The sequence below is a fragment of the Rhineura floridana genome, chromosome 11 (assembly GCF_030035675.1).
Source record: "Rhineura floridana isolate rRhiFlo1 chromosome 11, rRhiFlo1.hap2, whole genome shotgun sequence".
NCBI classification, from domain to species: Eukaryota; Metazoa; Chordata; class Lepidosauria; order Squamata; family Rhineuridae; genus Rhineura; species Rhineura floridana.
In genome coordinates, this window is record NC_084490.1 from 5908061 (window position 1) to 5920643 (window position 12583).

General features: G+C 43.4%; 1 protein-coding gene across 4 annotated transcripts; it reads left to right on the forward strand.

The window, feature by feature from the left end:
• Window positions 1-1417: 1417 nt before the first annotated feature.
• Window positions 1418-11593, forward strand: LOC133366046 (HAUS augmin-like complex subunit 4). Of its 4 annotated transcripts, none has more exons than XM_061588690.1 (10): window positions 1418-1534; window positions 3636-3708; window positions 3790-3932; window positions 4425-4541; window positions 5333-5473; window positions 6295-6391; window positions 6524-6669; window positions 8836-8966; window positions 9572-9640; window positions 11354-11593. In XM_061588690.1, exons 2-10 carry the CDS (start codon window positions 3660-3662, stop codon window positions 11529-11531), a joined length of 1071 nt encoding a protein of 356 aa, XP_061444674.1. In that variant the 5' UTR covers window positions 1418-1534; window positions 3636-3659; the 3' UTR covers window positions 11532-11593. The 4 variants fall into 4 exon arrangements, with proteins under 4 accessions (XP_061444674.1, XP_061444673.1, XP_061444675.1 ...); XM_061588689.1 differs by lacking the exon at window positions 1418-1534 and adding an exon at window positions 1541-1668; XM_061588691.1 differs by lacking the exon at window positions 1418-1534 and adding an exon at window positions 1661-1749.
• The last annotated feature ends 990 nt before the right edge of the window (window positions 11594-12583 follow it).

A 12583-nucleotide genomic window follows, 5' to 3' on the forward strand; every position in this document is an offset into this window, starting at 1 on the left:
TCAAGTCGGGGATTTTTTTTTGCAAGACACACTTTTGCAAGACAAAAAGCGGACTCTTCCCACTATCCCCTATTTCAGTTATGCACACATTTTTTATTAACAGCTTCCTAGTGTACACAGTGCTGTACAATTTTGTAATCTCTTCCTTACTAAGCTGAAGCTCATAGTGTTTCACAAGAGCCCTTTTAAAAACTTGTAATAATAAACAGCTTAAAATCCTGTGATAAATCCTTCATCTCTGCTCCTTTAGTATGCAGTAGGTTAATAGAACACAATTTTACAAATAGGGTAAGCTGAGTCTGAGGCAGTGACTACCCTTAAGTCCTCAGTGGATGAGCTTGGGCCAGTCACTCAGTCTAACTGACCTGAGGTCCATAAAGGAAGCCACAGACCTGAACTTACAAGATCTGAACAGAGTGGTTCATGATAGATGCTATTGGAGGACGCTGATTCATAGGGTTGCCATAAATAAGTCGTAGTCGAAGGCACATAACAACTGAGGTCCTTGGAGGGTAGGATATAAATGTAATAAATTAAAATAGTCTGTGCCAGAGGAAGAATTTGAGCTGCACATGGGGCTTCTGTATTTTAATAGTGGTTGTAAAAGGGAAATTCGTCTGGTATAGTTTCCTTCACTTACACAGCCCTGGGAGATGACAAGATTGCTGTTGGTATATGCCTTCAAGTCGATTACAACTTACAGCAACCCTATGAATCAGCGACCTCCAATAGGTTGCATTTTGGATACTCTGTTCATAGGGTTTTCCTGGTAAGAAGTATTCAGAGGTGGTTTACCATTGCCTTCCTCTGAGTCTGGATGCATCTTGGTCTCGTGTCTCAGCTTTTATTTATTTATTTATTAAATTTGCTAGACGCCCATCTGGCAGGGGTTATCCAGCCATTCTGGGCGATGTACAATAAAATACAAATACATTCCATAAAAAACATAAGCAGAAAAATTAAAACCACCCCTAGAACTACAATCTAACAACCTAAACCCCCTCCCCAGTCTGGTTGAAGAGCCAAGTCTTCAAGGCCCATCGAAAGCACAGCTTTGACCAGATAATATTCCCCCAGCCCTTTGTTGTGAGTGTGTCATCCTGTGGTATTTTCATGCTCCCCAATTAATTCAGTCATGCTGTAGAGGACTTCTGATGTTTGAAGAAAGCACGTTGGGGATTGCGTAAGGCACAAAAACTGCAACTGCGAAATAGTTACTAAGTGTACGCCCCTCCCCCCGGGCCGGCACAGACATCCTTCGCCAAGCTGGGGCCCTCTGGATGGTTTAGACTACAATTCCCATCAGCCCCCACCAGCACGTTGCTGATGGGAATTGTAGTCCAAACCATCCTTAAGATTTGAACATTAAGAGCGCGGCGCGAAAGACGCCGACCAATTACGATGTAGGGAAGCGAATGAAGTCCCGCCCCTGCAGTCATCTCCCTCCTTCCCCTGAAAACCCTCCTTAAGGCCCCGACTACCTTTTCTCCTCACTGCTTCTCATTGGCTTCCTATCTTTGGGCCGCGCCCCCAAGTAGGTGGCTCTAGGAGCTTCTCTCAACACTTTTACTTTGGGTGGTTTGCTGGGCAAGCGGGGAGACGGTTGGAACTTGTATTTCGGAAGCGTGCAAACCGAACCTTCGGGGCAGGAAGAAAAGGCGGGAAAAGGTGACCGCTCCTCGTGACGTCACTGGTGCCCCTCCCTCTTTTTCTTAAAGGGAGACGAGCTCGGAATTGAGTTACCTCAGGGTGGGCATTTTTCCTTCCACACTGCCCCCCCCACTCACCTACTTGGGTGCTGTGGGGTTGGCGTGCCTCAGTGTTTGAGGCATACTATGTTTTTCTTTTTTTCAGGAGATAATGGGGGACTCCTGGGGGGTGAGTGGGCTGGTGTGTTTTTGAGTAGGATCACCACTTAAAAAAAAATCTGGAAAGGTGCATGTGGTTTTTGACTTTTGTACATCAGGCAGGCACTTAACTGGTGAAACTTCCTCTCTCACTGTCCCTTCATTTCAGTGGGAAACTGCACTTGTTGATTTTGCAGATCTTGAGGGTGTGGAGGTTCTCCCACCAGAGCTAATAATCCACCTTTGAGAGAATGCCTAAAACAGTATTGTTGTTGTTGCTGTTATTTATTAAATTTATATCCCACCCTTCCTCCCAGAAGGAGCCCAGGGCGGCAACCTTTAGCCTTTTCAGATCTGGGTCCTATCTTTAGCCCAGTTGTGCATTTAGGACCCATTTCTTAATTTTATTTTAACCATATATCTGTATTGTTTATCTTATTTAAAGCATTTATAAACTGTAATATTTCAAAAAACTCTCAAGGGGAATAGGGTGTGGTGGTAGTGGTGGTGTTGCAACCACCTTGAATTAGGCTGCAACCTGGTTGTGGGTCCTGAATCCGATCCATTATCTTAGACCAGTTGCCTAAAGTACAGGGGCTGCAGTGTCATGTGAAGGTCCTAGGATCGTGGATGTGTACAAAGGATGTTCAGGTGGGGTGTTTAGCTTGACGCATGCCCTGTTGCATTCTGGGGGAATGGGATGAGGAGTCTGCCCTCAGGATGGTATGCTTGGCTGATGTCTCCCTCAAGCTGCCCTGCCTATTGAGGCAGGATATTGAAAATGTCATCTTCCTTGTCCTTGCTGTGGGATTGGCAAGAGAAAAACCAAGGAACTGATTTGCTGAGGGTTGCTTTAAAGCAGCCTTTCCCAACCGGTGTGCCTCCAGATGTTGTTGGATCACAACTCCCATCAGCCTCAGCCATTGGCAATGCTGGCTGAGGCTGATGGGAGTTGTGGTCCAACAACATCTGGAGGCACACTGGTTGGGAAAGGCTGCTTCTTAGGCTGATATGACCTCTGCAGTGAGGACATTTAAGAAATCTTCTTGTAGATTAGTATGAACAAAGAGATCTTCCTCAGTTTTGTGTAAGTGCCGTGTTTATTTATTTATTTTTACATTTATATCTCACCTTTCCTCCAAGGACCTCAAGGTGGCATACAAACATGGTTCTCCCCTTTCTGATTTTATCCTCACAACAAGTCTGTGAGGTAGGTTAGGCGGAGAGACAGGGTCACCCAGTGAACTTTATGGCCACGTGGGGATTAGAACCCTGGTCTCCCAGGTCACAATCTGACACTAACCACTACACACTGGTATATGAGTGCATCCTCCTTTGGGCATTAGGGTGACTTCCCTGCAATTGGAACAGATGTGTGTCTGGACATGAGGAGGTTCCGGATTATGTATCCTTGTGCAGGAAGCTTGGCATAAATGCCCCCATAGCAGTGTCTGTGTGCACCTCAACCACTTGGGTTTGACATGCATGGAGCACATCTCCAACAGACATCCTCTAAGATTGGCTTGAGCTGAACTCTTAACCATCCTTTCAGTTGGCATCTGTTCATCCATTCATCTGGCTGGCAGAAGTCTAGATTCCTTCTTTAGCAAGCATTGATATGCCAGTGGCCACCTGTGTTCCAAGGTTTGGATGTTGCTGGCTTCCTATCCACCTCCACATGATGATATTGGCTTTTTCTGTATTGTAGCAATCTATTGCCTGAGAGATCTGTCTATTTTAGGATTGCTGCTGTTGCTAACCGCTGTCATCTCACCTTTTCTTTTCCAGCTGGTTTTCCCTGGTGCAGAGCTGATGGCGTCTGCCTCAAGGATTGTTGGTGCTCAGTTGCTGCAGCAGCAAGGTAACTTCACTGGGGTTGTTTGAGGCAAAATTAAGGTGCAGACAGAGGAACTTTCCTGTCCTTCATTTCCTGTTCCCATAGGTTGCGGGAGCTGCCTGCCCCCCTGCTCACTAAATGATGAGGATCTGGCTGCCTATCCTGGCTTGGTTAACCTCCTTATGGGCCTGACTAACCATATGGATTCTAGTGGGCTCAGCATCAACTTGGCACAACAAATGGAGGAGGTAGGGCAAGGACTATCATCAAGGCTACTCTGCACTTCATGACCATACTGTGCTAGCATGGGAATGTGGTAATGAACATAAAAGGCATCAGTCTGAAAATTCATCCTCTCATTATTAGTGTGAAGGGAGCAAATTACTGGGTATTATGGCTGCAGATATGAGTCTTGCAAGTGGTAGGCATTAAGCTGCAGCCTCTTGGAAGCTAGAATGGGGAAATCATCTGGCAAGACTTGCAATGTCCCATCTCATGACTTATCTATTTGCTCTTCCCTATATAGCTAGCAGAAATTGAATAAATTGGCCAAGATCAATATATGTGCATTCAGGTTGCAAAATGCGACTTTCCCTCGAGGAGAACTGGTCCTGTTTCCCTCCCCTGTTGCCTAGCGCAAGGTGTACATAGCAGTGGGTAACTGTAACTGTGTATTTATTATATTATTATGCAGGTACCCTCACTTCTGTTTCCCCCCTTTTTTCACATTTTTTTTGTAGGCAAGGAAGGAATTGCGATTATGTCGCGCAAACTGGCTAAAGTGGGAAGTGGTACACCGGCTTCTGCAGGAGGCACTACGGGATTTGGGAACTGGCCTGGCCCCACGGGACAGAAAAGTAATGCTGAAAGGGAAACAATGTATTTGAGGAAATGGAGGGTGTCTGTAGGAATTTGGAGCTGGCAGAACTTGAGAAAGAGTGGCTAAAATATTTGGCAATAATAAGCATTGTAAAAAAAATGGGTGATGTGCTTGTAGAGAACTTTAAAGTGGAGAGCTCTAACAAGACTCAGAGATAACAAGTGAGATCTTGGCTTGTTTGACTATTTAAGGCAAGAGTGGGGAACCTTTAGCCGTCCAGATGTTGTTGAACTATCATCTTCCCTAGCAAGCATGACCAATGGCCAAGGATGATGAGAATTGTACTTCAGTAATATCTGGAGGGCTAAAAGTTCCCCACACCTGATTTAAGGCATTTATGCCCTGTCCTTTAGCCAAAAAGGAGTACTAAGATGATCCCTGCCCTCCGGCTTACAATCTTTTAAAAAAAACCCTGACACGTGAGGAAAAAGGAATGGGAGAGAGATGGGGGAGACTAAGCTCAAACATATATTCTTAAAGTTACAGTTCTTATAATACAGTGATATAGTTCTGTCTATGCAGATTCTGGCTGTTTAGAAGAGCAGACCAATTCCTTGCCAATGTTGGTTGGGGAAAGAAATATGGGATGATAAACTGAAACACTGAGCATTGAAATAATGAAATGGGGACTCATTCATGGGGGCATGTAGAGCTTCATAAAAGTAAGAGAAAAGCCTTGTGAGGCAAAGGGCTAGTGAGGTGAATGAGAAATTTAATGTGGAGGCTTATCTCTCTTTCCTTAATTTCTCTTTTACTCTGGCACCTCAGTTCCTTGAAGTCCTGGAGCAGCAGGTTGTGGTAGCTGAGCTGAAACGAATGCTTGATCTTGGCCCTTCTCTGCAAGGCACACAGCCATCTCTCTTGGGTTTGGAGTCCTCCGATGTATTGGAGCTTCTTCCCCCTAACCAAGTAAGAAGGGCATATGCCTTCCCCATCAGTAGGATTGTTGAGGGGCCCAAGCATACAGACACAATCCTTTCTATTTAGATTCCATTATTAGACTTTTAATTTCCTGCAGGTGTATGGTGCATTATTCCCTGACTGAGTTTTTTACTCTGTTCAGGATACTCTTTAATGTGCATGATATGGATGGAATTTATTTGGATTACCTGCAGGATCGATCTGACCTCCAAAGTGTATGTCTTGATAAGGAATAGCATTGCTCAGTTTGTCATGTTTCCTCTCAAGGAACCCTGGGAATCTTAGTTCTGGGAGGGGCAAGGGAGCTTGAATGAAGTTTTTAGTGCCTTTTTTAAATTAAAGGTGCTTCCAAGTGGCAATTCCCCCAGCAGTCCATGCTTTTATCATCAAAGCAAGCTTATACTTCAAGGAAGAAGTACTTCCTGGTCGGGACACTTACATGAGGAAGTGTTCCTTTAGGAACACAGGAAGCTGCTTTATACTGAGTCAGACCTCTGGCAGTGGCACTCCGGGGTTTTAGGCAGGGTTCTCTCCCAGCCCGATGTGGAGATTGAACCAGGGACTTTCTTCATGCAAAGCAGATGCTCTGCCACTGAGCTATGGGTCTTCCCCTTTAGGGCCCCCTGCCTCTCTCTCCTCCCCTCCCCTGCAGTCAGCAGCACAACTGTCCCAATGTGGCTTGTGAGTGTTTGATGTACTGATTCAGTGTGTCCCAAACTGGCTGAAAGCACTCGTAAAACCCCCAGTACCGTTAAGCGTGTTTCGTTTCATAGCACTGATACAGCCCCTGTTTCTGTACTTTGCCACAGGAGGTAGAACAAATGCGAAAAAGCCTTCCCATGGAGCTGGAGAAACGTCTTAAGTCCAAATGCTTGTCTGTGCTCAGTTATTACCGTCCTGAGAGTGGTAAGCTGCCCTTCTTTCCCCTAGGCCTAAGGAGAGCCCCTGCAGGTTGGGGCATTATAGTTAGGGTGGAGTTAAGGGTGCAGTGTGGAGTCAGTGGGGCTGGGGGCGCACATTGATTTTTTCCTCGTCCAGATGGTGCCGGTGAGATTGCACGGACAGCTATGTTGGGGACCTTGGCTGAAAGTCTGGCTGCAGAGAAGCAGCGCCTGCAAGAAGCCCACGCTCGGCACCAAGAGCTTGTGGGGTTACTGGAGCAGCAGAAAACTGCCTATCCTCAGGTAACAGCTGCAGGAGAAAATGTGGCCAGTGGGCAACATACATATGCTTTGCTAAGAAAATTGTGCAAATAAGTAAAGTGCATATTTTCACGTTGGCTTCCACAATTCAAGTGACTTTAAAAACCAATCAGGGCAATGGGGGAGGGTGTAACAGGGTGGATAAAAATAAATAGGGACAGACTTCCACCACCACATAACTCCGATGCTTCACTTTTACCAGGCTAGGTTCAAGTTTCTTATGTAAATTTACCAGGCCCTTAACAACTTCAGTCCAGGATATTTTAAGGACTGCCTGAACCCTTGTATTCCAGCTCAGCCACTGAGATCTTTGGAGGGAGCCTCGGTTGGTGTTCTCCCATGGCTCAGATCCTCAAACTTATTTTTTTTAAGTGCAAAATCCTACCTTTCCCTTGGATAACAACTAGGTAAATATTAAATAACTTGGATATAAGCACATTGCTAGCCCTGCAGTAGATTGCTGAACTGAATCAAGATACATTGAATTTTATCTGCACTTTTTTGTTTACCGTCAATGACTAGCCATACGAATACAAGTTAAATACAGAAAAGCAGAAGAATTACATATAAACAAATAAACAGATTGAATTATATAGTTATATATAAACAGATTTAAAAAGAATAAATAAAATAAAATCTAGTATACTAAAGCTAAGATGCATTGTTTCATCATCACTCACATTTGAATATTCACACTCTGCCTCCCAAACACAGCCATTTCATTTTCACCTGATGAAAATAATTTGGTCTAGTTTGCCCAGACCTTAACTTATGTATGTCATTGGGCATTACTTATGTTTCCTATGTTGTGTGCTTCTGTGAGGATGCAGCTAGGCCAAGGCAGAAGGAAACAGAACAGAGCAAAATTGGAAAGAAGAAACAATAAAAATGTCCAGTGCTCAGGTTTTTATATACTCAGACTTCACAAATGGTAATGGTTCCTGGTCATGAGAGAAACTCAGTATGGGAATATTTTACAGACATTCCCTGTATGGGTAAATAGGAAAAGAAGCAAAAAGTATACAATGTTACAAAGAAATGCAAAGCCGAGATGTGAGGATGAAGCAGTGTAAATAAACTTGTATTAGTTGTGAATGAATATGGTGTAGCGATCAGACTTTTATCATTGTTTAGTATTTATTTATTTATTATTTGATTTATATCCCACCCTTCCTCCCAGCAGGAGCCCAGGACGGCAAACAGAAGCATCAAAAACACTTTAATACATTATAAAAACAGACTTTAAAATACATTAAAGCAAAACATCTTTAAAAACATTTTTTCAAAAAAGCTTTAAAAACATCTTTTTTAAAAAAAAGGTTTAAAAACATATTAAAAAGCAGTTCCAACACAGACACAGCCTGGGATAAGGTCTCAACTTAAAAGGCTTGTTGAAAGAGGAAGGTCTTCAATAGGCACCGAAACGATAACAGAGATGCCGCCTGTCTAATTATTAAGGGAAATATATGAAGTATCAATGGGAAACTTGATCTAAAAAATAATTTAACCTGTCATTTTTTTATTGCTGATTTTTGAACCCATTTCCCCTGGTGTATAATAATGGAGGGTGTGGTGAAGGAGACACATAGATTCTGGAAACGTGAGACCAAGAGGGGGAGGAAATAATATGAAAAACACAAGCCAGTGATTCAGCATCTGCATTGGTTTGTTGTAGAGTGCAAGTGAGTTCCTTCTTTATCCTTTTAAAAGCCCTGAAGAGCTTGATCCCTGTATATCTCTTTCCTCATGTCCCATTGTAGCATCTCTTCCCATAAGATGGCTGAAAGATTCCTCCAGACCACTGAAGGATGTGTTTCTTCCCCTGTCCCCCTCCCTCGACATCAGTTTTTTTCCTGGGATTTTCCTCTCTCTGACATTTAAACTTTTCCTGCCCAGATTTACACATGTTTGCCACAAGCACAAAGGCTGGAAATTTATGAAGAACCTTTGGAGGCTGATATGTGTATCTCACTTCTGTCCTATGCTCTCATTTTTGTTCTCATGGTTTTTATTGTTATATATATATTTCTTTGGTTTTTATGTTATGCTTTTATGTTTTTTCAAGTTTAAGTCACATAGAAACTCCACGTAGGAAGTGACTAATAAGTTGAATAAATGATAAAATTTTTACTCCCTCACATACTACAGGTCTTGTTACGCTGCTTAGCTATACTGAAACGCTTGGCCCGTGAACATCGTCTTGGTGCCCAGTCGGAACTCGACCGTCTCAACACCCAATACCTGGAGATCAAGTGCAGTGCCATGTTCCTCAAGATACGGTGAGGTCTTATTCTCTGCTCATGCCTTGTCAGAGCTTGCTTGCAAGTATGGGGATGAAATGAAGATTGTTCACTCCACATACTTCTTAGTGACTGTTAGGATTTATGTCTAAGCAAGGGGAGGGAAGGGCTGCAGCTCAGTGCTCGCAGGTTCAATCCTGGCATCTCCAGGTAAGGCTGGTAGAGACCCCTGAGAAACACTGGAGAGCCACTTCTAGTCAGTGTAGACAGTACGGAGTTGGATGGACCAGAGGTCTGACTTGGTATAAGGCAGCTTCCTATGTTCCTAAGGGTAGAGAGTCAGAGGTTGTCTCTACATGAGGGAGAACTAGAATCCAGAAGATACTTTAGGTTGTATCCAGTGTTAGTCCTACTCACAGCAGATCCTCTTGAAATTAATGGACATGGCTGACTTGGATTCATTAATTTAAATGGATCTTCTCTGAGTAGAATTTAGTTGGTTACAACAGTTTAGTTAGAACCTTCTGGAGTTTTGCGATCATCTGCCAGTGAAGGGCAGGCCAGAAGCTGTATGTTGTAGGTCAGATAGGAACATAAACCTAGTGTCTGTTAATCCTGTTCCTCCAAATAACTGTCTGTCATAGGCTTGAGGAGCTGAACATCCTTCTGGAAACCTACACACCTGAGAAAGTGGATGTGCATCGGACGATGAGGTAAATGAGTGTGTCTGTGTCAGGGCAGCCAGTCTTTATTTATAGCAATAAAGCTGAACAGGGAGACTCCCAGGGGTCCCACTGTTGTGGCAGGTGAGAATACAGATAGCCACTAGAAGATGATTACCAGCAAATGCCGTTTTGTTGGCAAGCAACTCCCATTTATTTATTTTTTTAAATCTCTGAGGTACCCTAAGTCAGGAAAATCAGGTTGCAGAGCTTCTGCTGACTTAACAGCCACACGAGAGAGTAATGCTTTGATCAAGTTAAAGGAACATGAAAGCCCTGTAAATTCTGGGGCCCTGTACACCTCGCCTCTAAGCCATATTTTCTTGTTCATGGTCTCTGTCCAGCCCCCTTTATGGGTTGTGTACACATTTAAAGTATATGGCTTCCCCCAAAGTATCCTGGGAACTGTAGTTTACCCCTCACAGAGTTACAATTCCCAGCACACTAAAACGACAGTTCCCAGCCTTCTTTGGGGGGAAGCAACGTGCTTGAAGTGTATGGTATGCACACAGCCATCAAGTGGGACCTGCAACAAAATGTTGCAGGCTGCAGTGGTGCTGTTCGTGATTTCAGCTGCTCCATTCCATTTCCCCCTTCCCCCAGCTTTCTGTTCTGTCCGTCTCTGGCCTTCTACTTAGCATTCAGTTTACTCTCACCATTGGTTTGTGAAGCCGTGTGCACATGACATTAGCCACAATCCACATTTATTTGGTAGTTTCTTGAGAAATACTGCATTTTCGCCCAAACCAGCTTTGATCGATTTGAAAACATAAATTATGTGAAGGCACTTACCCCCTTCTCCACTGACTGGTATGGACAGACAGCGGGCAACTTGGAAACACATCCAACTGTACTGATATAAACAATAATGTGGAAAAGCTGTTTGAAATACAGCTTTTTTAAAAAACAACCAATCAGTGACCTCCAAGAGCATCTGTCATGAACCACCCTGTTCAGATCTTGTAAGTTCAGATCTGTGGCTTCCTTTATGGAATCAATCCATCTCTTGTTTGGCCTTCCTCTTTTTCTACTCCCTTCTGTTTTTCCCAGCATTATTGTCTTTTCTAGTGAATCATGTCTTCTCATGATGTGTCCAAAGTTTGATAACCTCAGTTTCATCATTTTAGCTTCTAGTGACAGTTCTGGATTAATTTGTTCTAACACCCAATTATTTGTCCTTTTCACAGTCCATAATAATAATAATAATAATAATATAATTTTCACAGTCCATGGTATCCGCAAAGCTCTCCTCCAACACCACATTTCAAATGAGTTTATTTTTCTCTTATCTGCTTTTTTGACTGTCCAACCTTCACATCCATACATAGAGATCGGGAATACCATGGTCTGAATGATCCTGACTTCAGTGTTCAGTGATACATCTTTGCATTTGAGGACCTTTTCTAGTTTTCTCACAGCTGCCCTCCGTAGCCCTAGACTTCTTCTGATTTCTTGACTATTGTCTCCATTTTGGTTTATGAGCAATAGGTCAAGGGGAAAGAAATACCTGCTATGACTTTAGTATTCTTGGGTTGAAAAAGAGAGTGTGTTGAAAATAAATGGGTAAATGCCCCTTTTGCAATTTGAGAAAATCACACAGGGTAGAGATGGCTAGTGGAAATGGATAGAGGTAACAGGATAGAAAAAGCTGTCTTATACCAAAGCTTCTCCAGCATCTGGTCATTCATTCATTTCCTTTTCTAGGGATACTCTGCAGGCAGCAGTGAGCCAAGAAGAGCAACAGCTGGCTACTTCTTGCAAGATCCTCTCCAACTATGAGACACTGGGCCCTGAGTTTGAAGAACTAGTCAAGGAGTATGCCCGGCTGCAGGCCATCATTGAGAATAGACGCTGGGTCCTAACTGAATTCAACAAAGACTGAGATTGCCGTGGACCTGTTTGAGTACTGAATAGACAAATAAAATTTGAAGGCAAACTAGTTAACCTCCTGTGTCTATCTTGTATTCTTTCTACTGGATAGAGATCTGGGTCCTGCCATCTTTTGCTCTATTGTGCTGAGTCAAACTCTTTTCTTGCCTACCCTGTGAATAGACTGCTGGATTTCCCACAGTATCCACTGCTATCCCATTACAACATTCTCATTTCCTAGGACAGACGCTTGCACACACAGAACTCTTAATTATTAAAAAAAAATGAAATGACTGCCTTCAAGTCCATCCCAACTTATGGCGACCCTATGAGTAGGGTTTTCATGGTAAGCGGTTTTCCGAGGGGGTTTACCACTGCCTTCCTCTGAGGCTGAGAGGCAGTGACTGGCCCAAGGTCACCCAGTAGGCTTCATGGCTGTGTGGAGATTCGAACCCTGGTCTCCCAGGTCATAGTCCAACACCTCAACCACTTGAGTCAAGTCGTCAAACCTGTTGCTAATTAGAGCAAATAAGTGGTACTGAGAGTTGTGATCATCGGGAAGACTTTCCTGGCTTGCTCTTTTACCTGAAAGAAAACAACCTGGAATCCATTTCCCAATGCTCTCTTATTTGGTGAAATATGCAGATCAGTGAAATGATTGCTTCTGTGGGTTGGCATCAGCTTATTTACCTGCAGGTTTATCTGCAGCACCTCTTCCTGGACAGAATCTGGAACATGGTATTAACTGTGTTGTTAATGTGCTGTCAAGTTGATTACGACTTATGGCGACCCTATGAATCAGTGAGCTCTAAGAGCATCTGTCATGAACCACCCTTCTGTTTTTCCCAGCATTATTGTCTTTTCTAGTGAATCATGTCTTCTCATGTGTCCAAAATATGATAACCTCAGTTTCATAGTATTAACTGTAAGGGGCCAGAAAAGACTCTGTATCCAAAGTATATTGTGTTGCTGTTTGGATTGTTGCTTTGGGAGCCAGTTGGCAGCAAAAACTGGTATAAGTCTTTCAATTGAACTGTGAATAAACATTATGGAACGATCCGTCTG

Excerpts from the sequence above, each read along its gene's own strand:
- LOC133366046 (XM_061588688.1), top strand. The coding sequence starts at position 2,478 with ATGTGTACAAAGGATGTTCAG. Across the intron at positions 6,392-6,523 it reads TTATTACCGTCCTGAGAGTG|ATGGTGCCGGTGAGATTGCA; the intron begins GTAAGCTGCCCT and ends TTCCTCGTCCAG. Across the intron at positions 6,670-8,835 it reads AGAAAACTGCCTATCCTCAG|GTCTTGTTACGCTGCTTAGC; the intron begins GTAACAGCTGCA and ends CACATACTACAG.